General features: G+C 39.4%; 1 protein-coding gene across 3 annotated transcripts in view; it reads right to left on the minus strand.

The window, feature by feature from the left end:
* Positions 1 to 23221, minus strand: part of Fer (FER tyrosine kinase) — a 333973-nt gene that overhangs the window by 73675 nt on the left and 237077 nt on the right. For all 3 annotated transcript variants that reach the window (XM_057755315.1, XM_057755306.1, XM_057755297.1), the window contains one exon: positions 1220 to 1343. In XM_057755315.1, the coding sequence (XP_057611298.1) occupies positions 1220 to 1343 (124 nt within the window). The remainder of the gene's footprint in view (positions 1 to 1219; positions 1344 to 23221) is intronic.

The following is a 23221-nucleotide window of genomic DNA, read 5'->3' on the forward strand; positions in this document are numbered from 1 at the left end:
CAATATTAAAACAGTGCTGCAGAGGTGAGTTTGGTATAATTCTGTATTTTACAACCTCCCCACAATGTGGAATCAACACTTGTAACACAGCACCAAGTCAAAGGCCGTGTCATGAGAGACCTCAGTCAAAAGCCGCAGCGCAATAAAGAAACCAGCAGCAAGCAAGGGCTGCTGCACCTAGATGTGACAGCAGACACACCCCCACCAGCGTACACAAAGTGGCGCACTGCTTCCTGCAGCTAAACCCTGCACGCACCAGCTCTCTACATCACTTTCCTCCTGCCCGCTTAACCACATCTGAGACGTGGCACAGATTCTTCGACAGCTCTCAAGGTGCACTACGTTCCATATTAAAGGTCACTCTCGGCTACAAACAATTAAAACCAAAATCTAGGGGCAGCAGAGGTGGCTCAGGGATCAAGAGCTTTACTGCTTTTATAGAGTTCCCAACACACATGGTGGCTCAAAAACACTTGTAATTCAGCCCCAGGGGACTGGACACACTCTTCTTACATGCAAAATAAAATTTTAAAAAACTTTAAAAAATAAAATAAAACCATAATCAGTAGAGTGGGAGGACCAGGCCACTACACAAAATTCAGAAATAAGTTTTCTAAAATTTCCTTTGAAATAATAATAAATATTGTACCCTTGGCCAACTTCACAGTTAAGAATTATTGTTATAGCCGGATGTGGTGGTTCACCCCTTTAATTCCAGCACTCAGGAGGCAGAAGCAGGTGGTTTTCTATGAGTTTGAGGCCAGCCTTGTCTACATAGCAAGGTCCAGGACAGCTAGGGTTACAGAGACCTTTTCTCAAACAAGTAAGAACAAGAAAACAGCAATAGGAAAGAAAGAATTAGTCTTTTTTTTTTTTTGGAAAGAATTATTCTTACAGTATTATGCTATACCATGATTTCAGAAAATGAAAGCAACACATGAAACCATTTTCTGACTTCAGTGTAGGCCATGTCAGGGTATTTACAATTACAATAAAGCAAATGCTAATTACGAAGTTAAACCATTTTCTAATTAAGTACTTATCTCTAGTAAGGGATGAATCAAGTATTTCTGGAAAACTGTCAAAGAAGGCTTTCACACAAAATATAAAAAGCAACACATAGACTTTATGAAAGGAATTGACTGTAGTATTACAGAAAATGTGTTAGTTTTGCAGGGTTGTGGTAACAACAGTGAAACTGTCTCTAACAACTCCTTACCTGTGTATACAGTTTTTGCTCTCCAGATACAACATGCCAGCAGCGACATCCAAGGAAAACCTCACGAGCTGCTTGAGCTTCAGTTCATCCTTCCTCTTCCTCAGAAAGGACAGGAAATCACCTCCTGGAGAAATTGATGAAGAGAAACGAGATGAATTGTGACAAGAGTCATATGCCTTATTTATTAGGAGGCTTGACAGCATGAGAAGCTTTTGTCCCAGTTTCTTATGTGAGGACAAAAGAAACAAGGAAACAGCACATCCTGGGAAGCAGGCGCCATCACTCCTCTAGACACATCAAGTGCATTAAGTGTCTCAGTCAGGAACCACCAAACACATAAACGCAATCAAAGACAAACTTATCACTTTGCCACTGTGTGCACGGATTTACTTTATTGACATTTAAAAAGAAATTTTATCTGATACAATAACAAAAAAGCCTAAACAAAAACTCAAATGATATTAATTTCTAGATTCAGGGACCTCTAAAAACTAAAACTTTAAAAACTAAGCCACGTTGTAAAACATTGCTTTACACTGTGTGAGTATATGCCTCAGTGATTGGTTTAATAAAGAAGCAGACTGGCCAATAGCTGGACAGGATAAAGTTAGGTGTGAGAATGCTGGGAGGAAGAAGGGCAGAGAGAGCAGTTGCAGGCAGATGCAGAGAGAGAGAGAGAGAGAGAGAAGCAAGATGGGCATGCTGTAATGAGAAAAGGTAACCAAGCCACAGGGCAAGCATAGATAAGAAATATGGGTTAATTTAAATATAAGAGTTAGCTAGTATCAAGCCTGAGCATTTATAATTAATATTAAGGCTCTGAGTAGTTACTTGGGAGCAGCTTGGCGGACAGAAACTTCCGCCAACAAATGGCATTCCGACATGGGGCAGGAATTTCCACATAAGACCTGACAAAGCTTCAAATAAAAATCTAAAAACACAAAAATGGAGTCAAACTCAGTTTCTTGGTGTTACCAAGGTAGGCGCTGTTTGCTAGCAGCATGCCGAGGTGCAGCTCTTTTAAGAGACAGCTTCTTGGCTCACTGCTAGCCGCAAAAAACAGGTGGCTATTTTAAGAAGACCTGCCACCAAACGCTTAAATAGTGTTTATGAGCAGTGGGAGACACACTGCTTGGTGGCTGCATGGGACCCAACATTTCCCAAGAGATGGGGTAGTAAATGTGACTCTTGTTGGTACCTGTGTAATGAAGCTCAGCTCTCAGAGAACCAAGCAGGTCAGAGCCAGTAACCAAAACAGAGGTCCTAGTCATGCCTCTTATCAGTATAAAGGCTCATAGGTTCAGAAAAAGATTACAGATAAGTAGTAAAGTCAGATTCAGAACAAAAAGGAATCTTTAAATGGGCTACAATGTGTTTAAAAATAAATAAAGATCTGGTAGGTTTGGGAGAAAGAAGAGAAAGAGTATATACAGTCAGGTTAAAAAATATAGTTTTAAAATAATAAAATCCTTGCAAAAGTAACAGAATAAAAAAAAAGAAGCCACATAAAGACAGAAAATACAGAGTCTGGATTCTGTATGCTGTTGTGCTGTCTTTAGATTTTCTGATTGTTAATGAAGGAATGACAGCTGCTAAGACACACCGAATTATGGAAACTGCTGGATTAAACCAACATATATATAATTTAAAATATGTCTTGACTTCAAAATGTAAGTCAAAAGATATGTTACTTTGGAGAAGAAGTTATGCTTTTATTTCCACAGGAAATGAGATTTGTGGATTTTGTAGATTTGTTCAAGGTTAAAGATGATCAGGTTTGATCAAGGAAGACCCCCTGAAATACTGGCTACAGCCATAAAGAAATAAACCTAGAAAAACTACAAAACAAGTAATACATATTTTACCTGCTGAAATATAAAACAAAAAAGCATCTTTGGCTGACTTGTGTATAGCACACCATCTATACTTGTTTTAATACTGATATGGATGTCACCTTTATGTATTTTAAGGTTAAGTATTTTAAGAACAAGGGTACAAGACACCAATAATAATGGATCACCTAGGTGATCCAGTAGCGCCAAGTGAGGCAACTATGTTCACAAAAAAACTGAGAAATCTTAAAAAGAAAGTCCAAATACGAAAGAACAAAGTTAAGCACAGCTTCTTAGTACCTGCATTTTTTCAGATAGGCTCTGTTTCCTGGCAGGAGACCGTGACTCCTTTACGAAAAGACTTACTGACTCAGCAAAAGAAACAGCAGCTTCCTGGTTTGGGCAGCATAAACTTTGGCTCTTGCAGGAGGTCAAGCACTTGAAAGGGGTTTCTGGGTAGCATGCTTCAAATTACTTGGTGGCAGCATGGTCAACTGGTTACCAGAGTTGAGGTGGTGAGGACAGCCTAAGCTAATAGGCTAAGCAATGCTGAGATTAATACAGTTTCTGTGTGAATATTCTGGATCTGGGTGACCGGGAAACAAACAAGCAGGCTCCGCCTATAATCCAGTATCCAGAACAGCTGCAAGGCACTGACTGAGACGATCCAGGCTCACAGAATACTCCAGCCAAGACCTAACAACCTGATTTTCTAAAGGTTCCCCAAAAGATTCTAGTACCCATGGACAACAGGAAGTTATCTAAAGAACAATGCCCACATTCCCAAAATATTGGCTATAAATGTTTGTTATTACTTAAGAGGGACTGGTTACAAGTTGTTATTGATAAGGTTCAAAAAAAACTAAACAAAGGAGATTATATCTCAAGGATTTCATTTGGAAAAAAGGAGGGATATAGAAATGATAGGATAAAACAGCAGATTACTGAGTCTACTTTTAAACTAAAAAAAAAACTACTAGTCTTAAATATTTCACATTAGTATGTATTTTAGTGTATTGATACAAATCTAAAGTTAATTTTGTTATACTGTTTGGGTATTTCTACTCTTGTTTGGGGTATTGTATTTATACAACTCATTTAAAATGCAATATATAATTAAATACAAATTAACAGTCATCTATAATAGTCAAACTTAGTTATATCAGGTATGCTTCCAAGGTTATACAGATATATTTAGCTATATAGATTGTCTTCAAATACTTCAAAGACCTACAGAATATGACATTTAATATGCTTAATAACCTAAGGTTTTTCATGACAATAAGACACACCTACTTTGCTGTACCATTTTACTTCAGAGACAATAATGAGCACTGAAGAAACTTCATATGAGTTTGCTTTCCTTATGGCAAAAACTAGCCATTTGGGCAACAAAAAAAAAAAAAAAAACAAAACTACCCTTGCCTCAATTGCTGACAGTATGCTGTTCAAATTAGACCAGGAGGACACAAAAGAAAGTGACTGCAAGACTTTGCTAAGGCAAGGTAAGACTGTCCTTCAAAATTCCCTGCTTCTTGAAAAAGTCTATCAGAATCCTAGGCCTGCTGTATATAATTTTACTATGTTAAAATAAAACCTTCCTTTTTAATTAGACAAAAGGGGGGAAATGCTGTGGAATAATCCTTTACACTGTGTGGATATATGTTATTGTGATTGATTTAATAAAGAAGCTGACTGGCCAATAGCTGTACAAGATAATGTTCGGAGGAAGAGACAAACAGAATGCTGGGAGGAAGAAGGGTGGAATATGCAGCTATGAGCAGATGCAGAGAGAAGATAGGCATGCCATAATAAGAAAAGGTGTCAAACAATATGGCAAAGCATAGATAAGAAGTATGGGTTAATTTAAATATAAGAGTTAGCTAGTAACAAGCATGAGCTATTGGCTGAGCATTTGTAATGAATATTAAGCTTCTTAGAGGTTACTTTGGAATGGCTGGTGGGACAGAAACTTCTGCCAACATCATATCTGTAAGAACAGGCATACACATACACACAGATGTGCGTGCGCACGTGCACACACACATATATGCACACATGCTTACACACATGTACACACATACAGAGCAGGCTCTGATTCTGACATGACTTTGTTATTCACCTACTATGCATGTTTTCATATCAAGCAGATCCCACTGATCTTTCTGGCTGTTGGCCCAGCCTCCAACAGCTGAGCCATGTCTCCAGCCTCCACTGATGTCTTAGAAAAGCTTTTTAACCATCACAGTCTAAGACAAACATACTATGATCCAAACAGCAATTTAAAACTTAAAATTAATCTTATTTTATAAGTTAGAAAAAAGTTAAAGTGTTTTAACAATATATTTCCCTTATCTCAAATATTTGAAATATGATAGTTTATAAGCAAATTTTTCTTTTAAATATTTAGTCAGAGATGCAGAACCGCATTTGCTGAAGCAGAGCCAGGTTATCTCTTTTCTCTTCTCCTGCTGCTCCACCTGACAAGTCGTTTCCCTGTAGACAAACGCGGTGTCTTGCACATGCCAGGCAAATGCTCAGGCCCCACTCATTCTCAAGAGATGGCTAACATCTGTGGCTTCTTCTTTTCTCTCTCTCTTTTCTTTCTCCTTTTTGTGAGGATTGTTTATAGTTTATGGCAATAAGCAGAACGTAAACTATGTTTGAACACATGATCTTGAAAACAACTATTCGCTTTCTCTCAGGCCTCTGTATTACAGTCCAAATTATAAGGAAGGATTACTCCCTGGTTGGATTTCCTGGACCCCCTTCACGCTCTGCTAAAGATTTAGATTTCCTTAAATAGAAAAACACTATAAGAGAAGAGTTAATGTTTTTTTTCCTTTGGTGTGAACAACTGGAAAATAAACACCCACCTAAATCTCCTTAAAATTCCCCCTTTCTTAGTCACAAATTAAGTGTTATACATGTTTTGTGGGCCACTTAGAAATCAACAGGCGTTTTGTCTTTTTAAAAATAAACTTAAAAGGTAGATAATACCTTTTTTGTTCATTTTAAAGATTTGTTTGTATTATTTTAAGAATATATACTATTGTATTTATTGCATAGCCACAGGCTATACAACTATCAAGTAAGATGAAGGGTTGTTTGCTAAGCAGTGGAGAGGAATCGCACTTTGTCACTCTGTTAGGGTTAAGCGTAGGGTCAGGGAAGAGCTGGGCACCATCCAGAGAGAACCTATTATCTGAGATTGAGCTGCAGAGACGGAGAACTGGGAACCACAAGAGAGGAGTCTTAGTTTTACCTGCATCAATGCCAGAACAAGAGACTCGTAGGAGGAAGCTGAGGAACACGAGTGGAACAGAGATTAACACTGAAGCTGAAAACACAGGCTGTGGGAGGCTCTACTCAGCCTCCATATGACAGATTACAGCAAAGATGTCAACACTATAAAGCAAAGAACCCATATTAGAAGCTGTAACAGAAAAACACCAACTTACTCACGAAGGTAAATAAGTCAAAATAACCTCTCTCATCGATACTCTACATACAATACATGCATTCATTTCAAGCCCTGAAAGTAACAGAGAAGGATAAACAGCACAAAGACTTCTCAAAAGAGTCGTATGGAAGCCTACTATTTAACTGGGGGCTTCTTACCAGCTCCTGGCATGAGCTCTCTCCCCTGGGAGCTGCCTCAGTCCAAACTCCACCCCTGAGAAAGCCAGCCAAATGCTGATCCCTCCCCGGGGAGGGTCAAGACCACTCCCACAGGCTATTTAAACTGCCCCTCAGAGAATGAACATGTGGTCTCTGAGTTTATGGTCTCCCCTTCTCTCTCTTTCCCTATCCATGTTTTCCCAGGGGCTACCCTGGAGTATCGTCATCTACTAAACATGGGCATCTTTTAATTCGGTCTGATTTGGTTTGATTGGGATTATTTGTGTCAGTGGAGAGGTTTGTTGGCCAGAAGAAAATACTTAACACCTACTACTGTAAAAGTTCCCTACAATATACCTATATACATACATAAAAACAATTAAAACAGAGTTATTATGTAACAGGACAACATCATCTATACTAGACACCAGATACTAACAAATAAAAAGCACATGTCTGTAGGTGATGAATGCAGAAAGGTGGCTAGGAGCGGGGAGAAGAGATGTCAAGGGATGGGAGAGGGAGAGGAAAGTAATGCAGTATCTGTGACAAAAGAGACGGGATGTTTAAGACGTAGATATGGGACCAACAGGAGAGAGGCAAGAAGGAAGGGGCCACTTGGGGGAGGGTGATGAATTACAGCTGCGGAAAATGATGAGCATGCGTGAAAATGCCCCAAAGAAACCTACTACTTGATATGTTAACTAGGGAGAGAAAAAGGAGGGGGAGGGCTGGAGAGATGGCTCAGCAGCAGCTGCTCTTCCAGAGGACCCGGGTTAAATCCCCAGAACCCAAATGAAGTTCACAACTCCAGTTCCTGGGGATCCAATACCCTCACAGAAATAAATTCAGGCAAAACACCAATGCACAGGAAAAGAAAGAAGGAAAGAAGAGAGGGAAGGAAGGAAGAGAAAGAGAGAAAAAAGAAATAGAAAAGAGCACTCAAAAGGAAAAAAGAGCCCTGAATTAGAAAGTAAACTCCCATGGAGCAGACCATGGTACTGAAGTTAGGGTAACTAGAGAGAAGTTCAGCCTTGGGCCATATAATTCTTTCCTTGCACACTAATTACTTCTACTAGTAAATAAGGAACCTGACACTTGCACAGTTTTTAGCTTTTACTGTGAGGTTAGTACAGTAGGTGGGATTGCTTTATTATCATTTTCATTGAGTACAGAGTTCTAAAACCCTTTTAGATTTTGTGACATATACACACAATATTCATACATGTATCATGATATATGTATATGATAGTGTACAGTGTGGGACATATGTGTACAGGTATTTACATATTTATACCTGAATGCACATGGCATAGAGTACCACATTCTATGTAGTATACTGCATGTGATATATGTGTATACACATATTTACATATTTACATCTGAATGCACATGGCATAGAGTAACCACATTTTATGGATGGAGCATGACAGATGTGTGTACATGTATTTACATATTTATATCTGAATGCACATGGCACAGAGGACCACATTTTATGGATGCAGCAAACATCTTGTGCTCAAAGTGGGCAAAAGAGGGTAAATAACTTCCATTTTACAGTTCCTTCACAGAAGGCTGTGACTACACTGCACAGTAAAGCAAGAGAGGATTATCTTCTTGAACTGGACAGTGATAATGAACTTATAAGAATATTTAATGAGTTTTCAACAGCAATGTTGTCTTACTCTGGAGGGACCATGGCATGAAGAAATGGATGGATACTGAAATCACATTGTCTAGGCTTCATTAACCCATACAGCCTTGAGTACTCTATAATCTCTCTAAACTTTTACAAAATAGGCATCTAATACCATCTATTAATGAAAAACAACTTACAGCAGCAAGCATGTCCTAGGATGCAGAACATACTAATAGTGGCCTACGTTATGTTCATAAAGGAGCATGGAGCCACAGCAGCTGCACTGTGGGTTATGCACTTCCTTCATTCACTGACATGTCCTATCGTGAACCATGCCATCCTGTTTTAGATGGAATTAACCTCATCTTCAGCCATGATGGCAGTCTTAGACTGTAACCCATCCAATGATGTCTGTGCATCTTCCAAAGTGACTGACACATCCAGAGATTGGAGTACAGGTTCATCCAGCCCACTGAGAATCCAGACTGTGCTTAGAAGACAGACACTGTTTTTGTTTTTGTTTTACTTCTAAAGAACTATCAGGAGTTTCAATAAAGTAATGCATAATCCAAAACTTTAGGATAAAACATCTGGCATCTAAAATGTGTTACAGGAGCCAGGAATGTCAGCACACACGTGATTTTAGTAGACAAAAGACAAAAGATAAGAATTAAGTATGAGACCCAACAGGGACACACAGTGACAGACTGTCTTGAAAAGGGAAGGGAAGTAGGAGAGAGAAGGGAAGAGATGGGAAGGGAAGGGATGGAGAAGAGGAGTAGAGAAGGGAGGGGAAAAGAAGTAAAAGGAAGGAGGGGAGAGGATAGGAGGGGAGGGAGGGGAAGGGAAGGGAAGTACGGGAGGAAAGAGGAAGGGAAAAAGGAGAGTGATGTGGGAAGTCCTTCTGTCTGTGTATTGCTTTTATTGGTTAATGAATGAAGAAACTGCCTTGGCTTGTGGATAGGGAAAAACTAAACTGAATGCTGGGAGAAAGAAGGACAGAGTCAGAGAGACGCCATGTAGCCCTGCTGGAGACAGACACCAGAACTTTAGCAGGTAAGCCACAGTCACATGGCGATACAGATTAACAGAAATGGGTTAAGTTAATATGTAAGTTAGCCAAAAAGAAGCTAGAGCTAATGGGCCAAGCACTGATTTAATTAATACAGTTTCCCTGCGATTATTTCAGGGCTAATCGGCTGGGAACAAACTAGCAGCATCCTTACTACAAATTGTGCTTGGTCAACAGAATGGTGCTCAATGTGTGGACAGCTGCATTCACATAAAACCTATGAGAACTTCGGAAGTAATTCTAGAAACAAAATAACAGTATTAAGCATGGCTTCTTGATAACAGCACTTTCTCAGGTGGGCTCTGCTTGCTAGAGGCAAGCACTCTCATTTAAGAGAGGCTTCCTGACTCAGCTTTAGCTGCAAAACCTTTCACCTCTTTTAAGAGGTCCTGCCATGAAACACTTTAATGGTGTTGATGAAAAGCTGACTGCATACTTTTTGGTGGTAGCAGGGACCTTGAAACGTCATAGAGTTGTGGCAATACACATGGCTCCAGTCACTACCTCCAACACGAGGCTAAGCTAAGAAATGGGGTGGATCCAGCCATCAAAGTCACGGCTTTAATCCTAGCCATATTGCTTAGCAAATTAAAAACTCACGTGGTCAGAAAAAGAGAGATATACAGTAAAGAGAGATTCAAAGATGAAAAATACCTCTAAATGGTTTACAGTGTGTTAAAGATATATGTAGGCTTGGGAGAGAAAAGGAAAAAAAAGGAAAAAGTTCTTAAAATAAAACAGACAGTAGTTGGGTATAGTGGCACATACCTTTAATTCCAAGGCTTGGGAGACAGAGGCATGCAGACCTCAGTGAATTCAAGGTGTGATAGTGCACACCTTTAAACCCAGCACTTGGGAGGCAGAGGCAGGTAGATCTCTGTGAGTTCAAGGACAGCCTGGTTTACAGAGTGAGTTCTAGGACAGCCAAAGATACACAGAGAAACTCTGTCTCAAAAAAGCCAAAAAAAAGGGGCTGGAGAGATGGCTCAGAGGTTAAGAGCATTGCCTACTCGTTCAAAGGTCCTGAGTTCAATTCCCAGCAACTACATGGTGGCTCACAACCATCTGTAATGAGATCTGGTGCCCTCTTCTGGCCTGCAGGCACACACACAAACAGAATAGTGTATACATAATAAATAATTAATTAAAAAAATAAAAATAAGAGTTTAAAATCAAGCCACATAAAGATGAAAAATACACAGAGAGTCTGGATACTGCGTGTTATTATGTGCTCTTTGAATTGTTTGAATGCTGAGGAAGGAGCAACCGCTGCTAAAATGTATTTGTTTATAAATGCTGCTGAATTAATCCAAGACAGATATTTTGAAAATACCCTGACATCAAAATTGAAGTCAAAAGGCATGTTACCTTGGAGAAGAGCTTTTGCTTTTGTTTCCACAGGAAATGAGGGGCTGTGGATTCATTCCGGGTTAAGCAAAATCAGGTTTGATCAAGGAAGACCCCCTGAGAAATCTCCAATAGGAGTGGATGGCCCAGATGTCTGAGTTTTACATCCAGAACAGACTCAAGCCTGCTTCCTGAGATGATCAAGTATCTCAAGATACTCCAGTCAGGACTTGATCATAATTCAAAGTTTTCTTTAGGTCTCCTTAAGATTATCAGTACCCCCAAACAGCAGAAAGTAGCCTGGAAAACTACGCTCACATTCCCAAAAAATTGGACTATGGTAATTTCCTTTGTTTAGAATATTGGTTACAAGTTGTTATGGATAAAGGTCAGGAGAAAAACTAAACAATGGATATTAGATTCAGAGTATTTTTTTAAAGGGGGGAAGTGCTGTGTCCCCCTTTTATCTTGTCATTTGTATTATTTTTAATAACATACCGATTGACCAGTAGCCAGGCAGGAAGTATAGGTGGGTCAATGGCAACCAGGCAGGAAGTTTAGGTGAGTTGACTAGGCAGGAAACAGAGGCAGGGCAATGAGAACATGAGAATGCTGGGAAGAGGGAAGTACAGTCTGTAGTTGTAACCCAGATGCAGAGGAAGCAAGATGTGACTGCCTTGCTGAAAAAAGGCACCTAGCCACATAGCTAACACAGACAAGAATTGTGGACTAATATAAGTTATAAGAATTAATAAGAAGCCTGAGATACTAGGCCATTCAGTTTATAATTAATGTAGATGTCTGTTTAATTTCTTTGGGAATTAACAACTGTGGGAACTGGGCAGGACAGAAAATTCAATCAACAGCAGAGGGGAGGAAAAGGAGGGGAGGAGAGAAGAGGGAGGGAGGAGAAAGAAGGGAAGGGAAGCAGGGAAGAGGAGGGAGGGGAAGGAGGGGGAGGGAAGGGAAGGGTAAAGCTAAAGAAAAAAAAAGAGAAAAAGGAAAGGAGAGGAAAGAAAAGCAAATAAAAGACCATCCAACCACGCCACCAACCACAATTCAGAGTGCATTGAAGAAAGAGACTTTCCGACAAACTGAAGTCATTAGATCACATACTGCCTAAGAATCTCCCTGTCCCCTACAGATTTTGCAATAAAGGGATCTAAAAAATAGAGTTCTATAGTTCTGTACTATTAACTTAAAGGTGTTTAATGGATACAATGACTTCATATTAGAAATGTAATTTGACAATTAATGACAGAACATTCAACGCTTTGGATAAATAGAGCGCTCAATCAAACAACTGCACATAGAAAACACAAGGCTAGCATTTTCAGCAATATTCACAAGTATTTATAACACTCCATGACACAAAACGTGGATCTTACTATTTTTCTGTTTGATAGAGTTCTGAGAAACTGACCATAATTAACCTAAACTCAGATCTTGTCAACAAGAATAACTTATCAGCCAGGCATGGTGGCATACACGGTTAACAGCAGCAGAGATAGGCAGATCTCTGTGAATTCGAGGCCAGTCTGGTCTACAGAGAGAGTTTCAGGACAGCAAAGGCTATACAGAGAAACCCTGTCTCAAACCCCTCACCCCAAAAGAATGATTTAATTTGTAATTAGAAAAAAAGTATTATCAAGGTGAGGCATTACCACTAATGACTAGTCAGGGAATCACAGAGAGATCTTAATTTTTATCTGCAAATAACTTCAATGATTATTGAAGTTAATAGAACAAATTCCAGGACAGTGAGGGATACACAGAGAAACCATGCCTTGAAAACTGAAACAAAATAAAAATAAACTCATTACTCAAGGCAAATATTAAATTGCAAGAGTATTTTGGGGGCTCTAATTAAGTGTGTGTGTGTGTGTGTGTGTGTGTGTGTGTGTGTGTGTAGGTCAGAGGTTGACATGTGGTACTTTCCTCGTTGCTTCCTACCTTATTTTTGGAGGGAGTCTCCCTAACCCTGGAGCTTGCTGGTTCAGATAGACTGCCTTCCCAATGAGTTCCCGGCATCTACCTGTCTCTTTGTCCCCACTGTTGGGTCATGGCATGCACAAATATGTCCACCTTTTCACATGGGTGTTAGGGATCTGTACTCAAGATGTTCATGGTTGCCCAGGAAACACTCTACCCACTGAGTCATCTTCTATCTCCTAGAATTCATTTTAAACATTTTTTCTTTAACCATCAATGATGAGAAGCATGGATTTTTATAAAAAATAAGGAAAATCTAAACTGTAAGCATAAACTGTGAATGCTAATTCAAACCTGACTTCATGGATCACAGAATGAACAGATGTTACAAGTGGACCATGAGGATGGGACCAGTGAACACAATGAAGGACATGGCTGTGTGCGGTGGTTTGAAGAAAAATGACCCCCAAAGGGAATGGTACAATTAGGAGGTGTGGCCTTGTTGGAGCTATGTGGTCTTGTTGGAGGAAGTGTGTCACTGTGGGGTTGGGCTCTGAGGTCTCATATATGCTCAAGCTATGCCTAGTGTCTCAGACCACTTCCGGTTGCCTGCAAGATGTAGGATTCTCAGCTACTACTCCAGCACCATGTCTCCCTGCATTCCTCCATGCCCCACCATGATGATAATGGACTGACCATCTGAACTGTACATGAGCCACCCCAAAGAAATGTTTTCCTTTATAAGAGCTGTAGTCTTGGTGTCTCTTCACAGCAACAGAAACCTAACTAAGACAGTGTGGTTCAGGAGGATGAGGCTGTGAACACACTGAAGGCCATGTGCCTGTGCAGAGAGAAGGCTTAGCTGGAAGTGTGCACTGGCTGTGAAGTGAGGTGATCACAAGTTATCCTATGAACTATCCCTGGGAGTGCAGTAAAATGCTACATCTGCAGAAGCTGGGCATAAAAAGAGGTCTGTTTGTGGAAAAGGAAGATTACAAACTGAAAATCCAAAAGGCGAGTTCATGGACCTAGCAGATTTTCTGGTTGCATTTTCTTCTGTTTGAAAGATTTACTGAACAGCTTGTTACAGACAACCCAAGTGAGCTCTGAAGAACAGATCTGAGTATGTGGGCTTCTCTGGTAAGAAGTAGTCTTTAAATGAGGTTCCTAAAAGGCTCAGTTTTACTAGGACTGCAGAATAGCAGGAGCCTATCTCATTTGCAGATCAGCTGAGAACATACCTGACAGTACTTATGAGGCCGAGTCTATGAGATATTAGATAAGCACATTTCCCAGGATTTTTGAGCTACTGATTCAAGGGACAGCTACAGTTTTGAGAGGCATGACATAAACAGCCAGGAGAGACCCCTTAGTCAACTGTCACAACCCTCAGAATGGCAGGTGATCCATTGGAGGTAATCCACGGCAGCCTACAGTACACTGGATTTACTTGACTTATATCTTCAGGTAGTAATTCTGATATTACTGACATTCTTAAAACAACAACAACAACAAAATGTTTGGGACCAAACTCAGCTTTTCGACTGCTTTTGTTAGTAAAGGCTTTCTAGAATCCAGTCCCATTCATCCCTTTATGCACTATGTGTGAATGGAGGCTTTTCTGATCTGTGGCAGAACTGCATCAGGGACTGTGTAGCGATTATGCCTCAAAATTTACTAGTGGGCTCCTTATGAAAAAGCCTGGCACCCGTGTTCTAAAGTTATCTACTTTCCACCTATATGCCACTTTTCTTTTGCACCAATACACTACAATTAAAAATCCCTAACTGGGCAGTGGTGGAGCACACCTTTAATCCAAGCACTTGGGAGGCAGAGGCAGGCAGATCTATGTGTGTTCAAGGCCCGCCTGGTCTACAGAGAGAGTTCCAGGACAGCTGGGGATGTTACACAGAGAAACCCTGTCTTGAAAAACCCAAAAAACCACAACCAAAAATGAATACTTTTCAGTCAAGAGCAGGGAATATCTGTGTTAAATAAAATTCTAAACATAGATGTATTTTGTCAATTTTTGTATTTACTGTGATAAACCTGACATAATAAATTTACTCTTAACTTTTTAGTGACCAGTTCAATATCTGAACCCCATGCACACTGTTGTTCACCCAAAAAACTACAACCAAAAATGAATACTTTTCAGTCAAGAGCAGGGAATATTTGTATTAAATAAAATTCTAAACATAGATGTCTTTTCTCAATTTTTGTATTTACTGTGATAAAACTGACATAATAAATTTACTCTTAACTTTTTAGTGACCAGTTCAATATCATGAACCCCATGCACACTGTTGTTCAATTTTACATTACTAAAATTCTACATTTACTGATAGTCCTGTTCCTACTTTCAGGCAAGCTTGGTAATTGCCATCCAACACTTAGTAGCATTTCTGTGACACCAAGGGCTTGCAATACCACCCTCATATATGTCCATCACACCTCCTTTCCATTGTTGGCTCATTTAACTTACTGGAAAGCCCTCAAACTCATGCCTGCTGTGGCTTTTCTTTTCCAAGGCTGAGGAATACCCAAATTGGATGCATATGCCACATTTTCCTTATCTGTTCATGGGCATTAGGTTTCTCCCATATCTTGACTATTCTGATAATGCTGAGACATATTTACAAAACTCTCTCCCAGTTTCTGTTTCCAATCTGTACTCAGAAGTGGATGACTGGGTCACATGATAGCTCTATCTAAGTTTTTCAGTAGTCCATTTTACACAACAGCTTCTTTTTTTTCCATTAGAATTTTTTACAGTCCCATTAGCAGTGCACATGGTTCTCCTTCCCCCACATCCTCCCCAACACCTGCTGCCTTGTGACAGCCGCTATTCTAATGTGAAGAGCATGTCCTTGTGATTTGATTGGCATTCCCAGGTGATTTGTTACACCGAGTGGCACATATGCATGTTCACTTGTTTATCTTTGAATAAATGGTTATTCAAATTCTACATGCTTTTCTAAAAATCTGTTGTATTCTGGTCATTGAGAATGTCTTTACTAATGATATAAATCCCTTATCTGGTATGTATTTCAAACTCTTCCATGACTTCTTACAATGCTTTCCCCTCTTAACTGTGTTCTATACTGGGCATAGTGTTCAAGTCTTATATAGTCTCACTTCTCTGTTTGCTTATGATGTTGGTCACATTGAGAAACAACTGTTTACTCAAATGCCATGAAACTTTACGCTTTCAATACATCTTATAATTTCAGAGATAATTTCATATTTATATTTGTTCTGTTGTGTTTCTATAACAATATTTCTCCTATTCTGGAGACTGAAGTCTAGTAAAACCAATGCTCTCAATATCTAAAGAGGAGGACATGGTCTCTGCTCCTAAGACAGTGCTTGGATGCTGTGCTCTTTAGACAGAGAACAGTGTCTCCTCAGAATGGGAATAACAGAAGGACAAAGAAACAAACAAAAATCACCAATACTGACTGAGAAAGTTTCACCTTCTCATCACCGAATTTTTAACTTGCTCCAGTTATCAGTCTAGAAAATCTAAGTCCCAAATCATATTTAAATATCATGTCAATCACATTAACCCAAGTCAAGGCACACTCGTCACAAGGCAGCGTCTGTGTGAGACTGAACTAGAGAGGTGCTGCTACGCCATGCAGGGAGCTGAGCCTGTGGCAGACATTACATCGTGTGCTTGGCTATTTTTACACCCAGATCACAAATAAATACACATGGAAACTTATTGTTTCTTATAAATGTCCAGCTTTAGCTTGGCTTTTTTCTACAACTCTTCTTAAATTATCCTGTCTACCCTTTGCTTCTGGGCTTTTAGCCTATATGTCTTTCTCTACTTCTTACTCGGTGGCTTGCTGTGTAGATGGGTGGTTGACCCCTGTGTCGTCCTCTCTTTCTTTTCTTGCTCCTTGATCCTCCCTTGGTGTAGGAGGTCCTTCTGTTTGTGTATTGCTTTTAATGGTTAATTAATAAAGAAACTGCCTGGCCTGATAGGGCAGAACTTAGTTAGGCAGAGAAGACAGAAATGAATTCTGGGAGAAAAAAAGTAGAGTCAGAGAGCCACCATGGAGCTGCCAGGTCAGACATGCTGAATCTTTCCCAGGAAGCCACGACCTCATGGTGATATACAGATTATTAAAAATGGGTTAAGGCAAGATGTAAGAATTAGCCAAGAAGAGGTTAGAGATAATGGGCCAGGCAATGTTTAAATGAATACAGTTTCTGTGTGATTATTTTGGGTGTAAGCTAGCCGGGTGGTTGGGATGATAAGCAGCCTACCCCTCCTGTTACAGAGTGGGGGCCGCCCCTCCTGTTACACTCCCTTCCCAGATTTCTCCTCCAATTTATTCTTTCTGCATGACAGCCCTGCCTATCCCTTCTCCTGCCTCACTATTGGCCATTCAGCTCTTCATTAAGCCAATCAGGTATTTTAACAGGCAAAGTAACATAATGTCACGGAGTTAAACAAATGCAACATAAAAGAATGCAACACATCTTTGCATCATTAAAACAAATGTTCCACATCATAAACAAATATAACACATCTTAAAATAATATTTCACAACACCATCCCAAAGGGAGGAAGAGCCAAGAAGAAAGGGCTCTTTCTGTGTGCCTGCCCAGTAAGTTCACAACTCAACAGGGCAAATCAAAGCCAAAGTCTCAGGACTAAGAACCTTCTCTAACTCTGGACACACTAAGGGGCGCCTGGCTCCTAAGACCCCAGCAGCTCTGTCCCATGTCTGTTCTCACAGGCTGAAGCAGGGTGCTTAAAGCTGTCCCAGACAAGCACAGCATGTTAGTGGCACTACAGTGTTGAGGGTGGTCATGGTCCCATGGCTTTTCTGGCACTGCTATACCGTGGGGTTCTGTCACGGTCCTTTTCTTGGGACAGTTGTCTAAAGGCAACCATGCCTCCCTCACATACGTACTCTACCTATGGAACAAGTAGGACATGTTCACCAAAGTTGATGGCCTAGACCTTCTGTAAGGACAGCTCTCAGAGACCACACTATACTCTTGCCCACTGAATGAGTACAGGTCTCAGGAAGTCTAGGCACACTGTACAAAGAGAGATTAATTTACTCTGATGTTTTTCTTAGGACAAGTACTTTCATGAAAAGAACTTTTCATAAAAGATTTGTTAATGTAGCAATATTCTAGTTAAATGAAAAAAATCAACTCTATATGCTTTTATGATTAATTTAAATAGGATTTTACTATATAATTTTACTCTGTAAATCCTCACTCCAATTTTGACAGTAATGAACAAGCTGTCCAATTTCTCTTGATTTCATTCATTACTGAGGAAATTGGGCTAGAATGACTGACCTCTCAGGTCCACTTCAACCAGTCAACAGAAGCAGGAATGTGGGGATTTACCAGGGGTCTGTATTCCCAGTTCTACTCTCAGCGCTTTGAATAAGTCCCATCTCACTGCCAGTTAAGCCTCCCATCCTTGTGGCCAGCTCTGTATCCTACTGAAACTAGTGTGATTGTGTCCATCTGAGAAACTTAAACTATTTTTTTCTGGTCATTCCAGCGTCTGAGAGTAATATTTTATTGGTCACACACTTTATTCTGTACATTCAACTCTTTGCTTCTGTTAGTGGGCCTTTATTGTTACATCTGAACCCTTCTCTTGCCCATATACTTCAAGATCAGTAAACAGCTTTCTTTTTTTTTTTTTTTGTTTTTTTTTGTTTGTTTGTTTTTGTTTTTGTTTTTCGAGGCAGGGTTTCTCTGTGGTTTTGGAGCCTGTCCTGGAACTAGCTCTTGTAGACCAGGCTGGTCTCGAACTCACAGAGATCCACCTGCCTCTGCCTCCCGAGTGCTGGGATTAAAGGCGTGCGCCACCACTGCCCGGCAGCAGCTTTCTTTATAGGTCTCAAAGTCTAGCAGACAATGGAATAATCTTGTTTTACAAATTGACAATTAACTTATTCCTCTTATTCAGGTTTTCATAGTTTTTGTCAAAAACTTTATTACATTTTTATTTACATATTATGTGTATATGTGGGGTTCAGTGTACACATGCCATGATATATAGGTAGAGGTCAGAGGACAATTTATGGGATTGGTTCTCTCTTTCTACTATGAGGGTCCCAGGGATTGAACTAAGGTCATCAGGTTTGGTGGGAAGCACCTTTACCCTCTGAGCCAACGCTCTGTCCCATCGAACGTCCATTCTTTAAGCCTCACCTCCTTCCTCATTCAACAAAGGTAACTTACAATAATACTCTCAACACCTCCATTTTTACACAGAAAATATTACATTAATCCTTTATATAATCTTTATATTAATTTATCATCTATGTGACTTTTTCACATTCACACTCACAGAATATTCTATTAATCTTTCATCTCAGGAATTCAGAAAGTTCAGACTAGTGACTCACTTTGTACAACACCACATACAAATAAATAAGCATCTAAACCTGTTTTCACTGATGTTCAGTGCCATAGTGAGGCCATCAAAAGAGTAACTTTTCAAGTTACTGCAGGATTTTTTCATTGAGTACTGATTATTGCCAAACTATGATAGGACTGTAAGTAAAATCAGACATCATATAAAATAATGTATTAGTAGAACTTCCTTTCCTAATTTGTTAAGGAGTGAAAATAACTCAATTAAAAAAAAAACAACAAAAAACTACTAAGCTACAACTTTGAATTCAGAGCATGGCAAGGCAAGATACACTTGACTACACAGACAGGCTGACAAAAGCACATGTGCTCTGCAGTTCGTATGTTGTCAGAAATAGTTCCCAGAGCAAGGGACAGAAAGGGTGAGGATGAGAGAGACTGTGGTTGGCAGGGATTCTGCTATGCCACCTGACACTCAAGCTGCAGGGCCGTTTCTGCAGGGGAAGGGCTAATCCAAAACTCTGCAGAATCTAATACGACACGATACCGTTAGCCCCCAAAGGATTTCTTCCAAGTGGCTTTCCTTGGTACCATGTTTCCCTATCTGACTACCATGACCTCAAGGTGGAACTGGGCTACAGCATCTGCACTGATATACATTCCCTCTACAACAGGAACATTTATATGGCTTCCAACTACACAGACAGTATATTTTGTTACTGCTAAGAAGAATCAGGGGAAACTACAATTATTGCCATGTTCTTTAATTCCTTAAGTAATTACAGTACTGTTAGGGTCCAGATGAACTGCAGTTCCTTTTTCTAAGCACAAACTCCGACCCAGATGTGGCCTCAAGACTGCAGGAAGACTGCACACCCAGATAGAGACAGCAAGAATGTCCTCTGGGGCAAAACAGGCCACTGGGGCAGGGAAGCGTGAATAAAACAAATCAGGTAAGGGAGTCAAACACAGAGTTTGCTCAAAGTCTGCTTGAATTACTATCGCTAGCAGTAAGCTAAACAATATATAAACAGCAGTGGGAGAAACTAAAACTGCTCATTCTTGATGTGAACCCAGAGACTTGTGCTTCTGTCTACCATTACATTCTGCCTGTTGTTGCTGTTGTTAGTGTTGTTTGTTATCCCCTGTAAATGGCCATGATTTCATCCTGTTCAGCAATCTAATACTCCAGGGAATACACGTATCACATTCTCTTCAGTCACTTATTGATTAATGAACATTGCTCTAGTTGATTACATCTCTTGGCATGTATCAACTTTGCTTCAATAAACAAAGGAATGCAGACATCTCTCAGAAAACATATTTCATTTTCTCTGGACACATGCCCAGTGTTAAGATGGTTGGGCCATCTGGTAGTTCTTTTTTATTTTTCCAGTTATGAGAAACTTTTATACTTTAAGTATAAGGTTAAGTATGAGAAACTTTCATACTTAATGGCAAGATTTAACTTATAGGCTGAGACATTATCTCATTGAATGTTTGATTTGTATTTAGTAATGTTAAACATTTTTCATGAATTTTTTGGCCATTTGCGTATGATCTTTGAGAAATGATAATGTAGCTCTTAGGTGCTTATTTTAAAGCAAAAGAGCTTGTATGTATAATAAACGTGGTTCCTACAATATTAGTGACATTTAAATTGTAAGTGTGATGTGAACCACAAGTATCTTCACTGCTAAAGTCATTCATGAAGAGTTTGGTTTGTAACACAAGTGACACATTCAAAACTGATACTTTAGATGCTAAACAGGGTCAGATGATACAAGTTCAGAAGGAATGAGCCTTTCAGATGGACAGAATCATACAAACCTGTTATGTGAAGGCTTCCACAGCTAAGCTCTACTTTCCTACGTTTCCAATGCAAAGGTTAACTTTTCACACCAGAAACATATTAGTAAATACCTTTGCACATATGATGCCTAATATATTTGTGTTTGTCTTCTGTAGTTATTTTATAATTATTGGTGGAATAAAAAAATCCCCTAATTCTCTTTCTTACTTTCTGGGTTTTTGTTTTGTTTTGTTTTATTTTGGTTTGGTTTTGGTTTTGGGACAGAGTTTCTCTGTATAGCCTTGGTTCTCCTAGAACTTGCTTTATAGACTAGGATGGCCTCAAACTCATAGAGATTCAGCCTCTGCCTCTCAAGTGCTGGGATTAAAAGCATGCATCACCATAATCCGGCTACTTTCTGGTTTTTAATTTGAAGGAATAAAGAAGAAATCCAAGTTTTAAAAGACTTTAAAAAGGTAAGTCTTCATATTGTTATAGATGCTAAGATGAGACGTGGAATATTTAAAATATTTTTTATTTATTTTACTTTATGTGAATGAATGTTTTGCCTATATATATGATGGGCCTGGTGCCTGAAGAGTTCAGAAGAGGGTGTTGGATTCCCTGGAACTGGAGTTGCATACGGTTGTGAATCATCATGTTGGTGCACAGTCCTCTGTGAGGGCAAAAACTGTTCTTAACCACTGATGATCTCTTCAGTCCCAAGGACACAGTATATTTTCAAGTGATTCCTTTTCTAGGATCTTAATATGTTCTCAAGGACAATAGGAGTGAATACATGAGTTGTTAGAGACAGTCAGACACATCTGACTCAAAGAAAGGCCTATTCAAATGTAGCCTCACCAGGGATATTATGTGGCTATTACCAACTGCTGCCTCATGGAATGTGATGCGATTTAAATTTAACCTCTGTGGTACTTTTCCATCACCTGGTATCAGCTGAATCATGGGGAGAAAACAAAGTTGAACAAACTCTGGCTGGGAAAACAGTTAAGACACCCAGGTGTGTACCTTTCCTTCAAACTGTCAAGACTGAAAAACAAAACTGAAAAATTCCACCTAGAGGAGTGTAAGGAAATGACAACTAAATACAGTGCTTCCTGCATTATAACCTGCAACAGAAGAAAGGCACTAATGCAAAGAAAGTGTGAAGTCTGAAAACCAGCTTTACGAATATTAAATGTATTGATGCAACACAGGCACATGAATTTAGTGCATTATAACTTACAAAAACATACTTTAGAAGTTATGGTAAATGTTACCTTAAGTAATGCAGTCATAAACTGGATATCTAATAGGTATTTATTTGTCATTAGGTTAACTATAAACATATTATAAAAATTTCAATATATGTGCTGAGCCACACTAAAAGTACAGGAAACAAACTATACTCTATTTATCTCTCCTGTGCACAGGTTCTGTATCCAAGGATTCAACCATGGTAGACTAAAAATATATTTAACAATATACATTTGTAGTAAGCATAGGCAGAATTTTTCATTATTAGCCGCTAAAAAATATTGTAGAACTATTAAGTTTTAACATTATATTAATATTAGGGTACTGTAAGAATCTTAAGATTTAAACTCAAAAGGAGGAAGTGCAGAGTTGATACGTAAATATTGCACCTTGTAGTATAAGTGACTTAGGCATCTGTGGACATATGATACACAGGAACCTGTAATCAGCTATTCATGGGTACCTAGGGGAACCGGGACCATACTTGTACTATAAAGAAATTTTTAACTAATTGCCAAAACATCTTCCTCCACCAAAAATGCTTGAAATTCTAACACGTTACTCACATTTTTAACTTTGCTTTCTTTTTTCTAAACCATACAGAAAATAATATCTGTATTTTAAACAACCTGCTTTTTCTCTACTGCCTGTCTTCTTCCAAATCATGACTCTATTCTGAGAAGCACTGAGTTGCTGGTATCGTGGTATTGTGGTGAGCAGAGCAGCTTTCCAAATCATGACTCTAAATCACAGGAACTAAAAGCTAGAGTTCACCTTAACAGGTAGTTTTGTTTTCTTCACAGCTGTGCATAATTATGGTTCCTTATCAGCAAAACACCTGCCTCACATAATGCTTTATTTTAGGGTTATTATTTTGCTTCTTAAGGGGAACCTTAGATTTCCTAAGTTCTCTGTCACTAGTAATACCAGAGCTAAATCTCTTCTAAGGGCAGATATGCACGCACAGCTCCAAAACACTTGGTACAACTCCTCAGTGAACTACAGAAGGAGATGGATGGAAGCTCTCTGTTCAGTACTACAAAGGCATCTCTTGCCATTTACAAGGCAAAGGATGTAGACTGACTGCCACAGGTCCTCTCTCACACTCAACAAATGCCTAGCACCTGCTCTTCCAAAGCTG

The sequence above is a fragment of the Chionomys nivalis genome, chromosome 2 (assembly GCF_950005125.1).
Source record: "Chionomys nivalis chromosome 2, mChiNiv1.1, whole genome shotgun sequence".
Taxonomy (NCBI): domain Eukaryota; kingdom Metazoa; phylum Chordata; class Mammalia; order Rodentia; family Cricetidae; genus Chionomys; species Chionomys nivalis.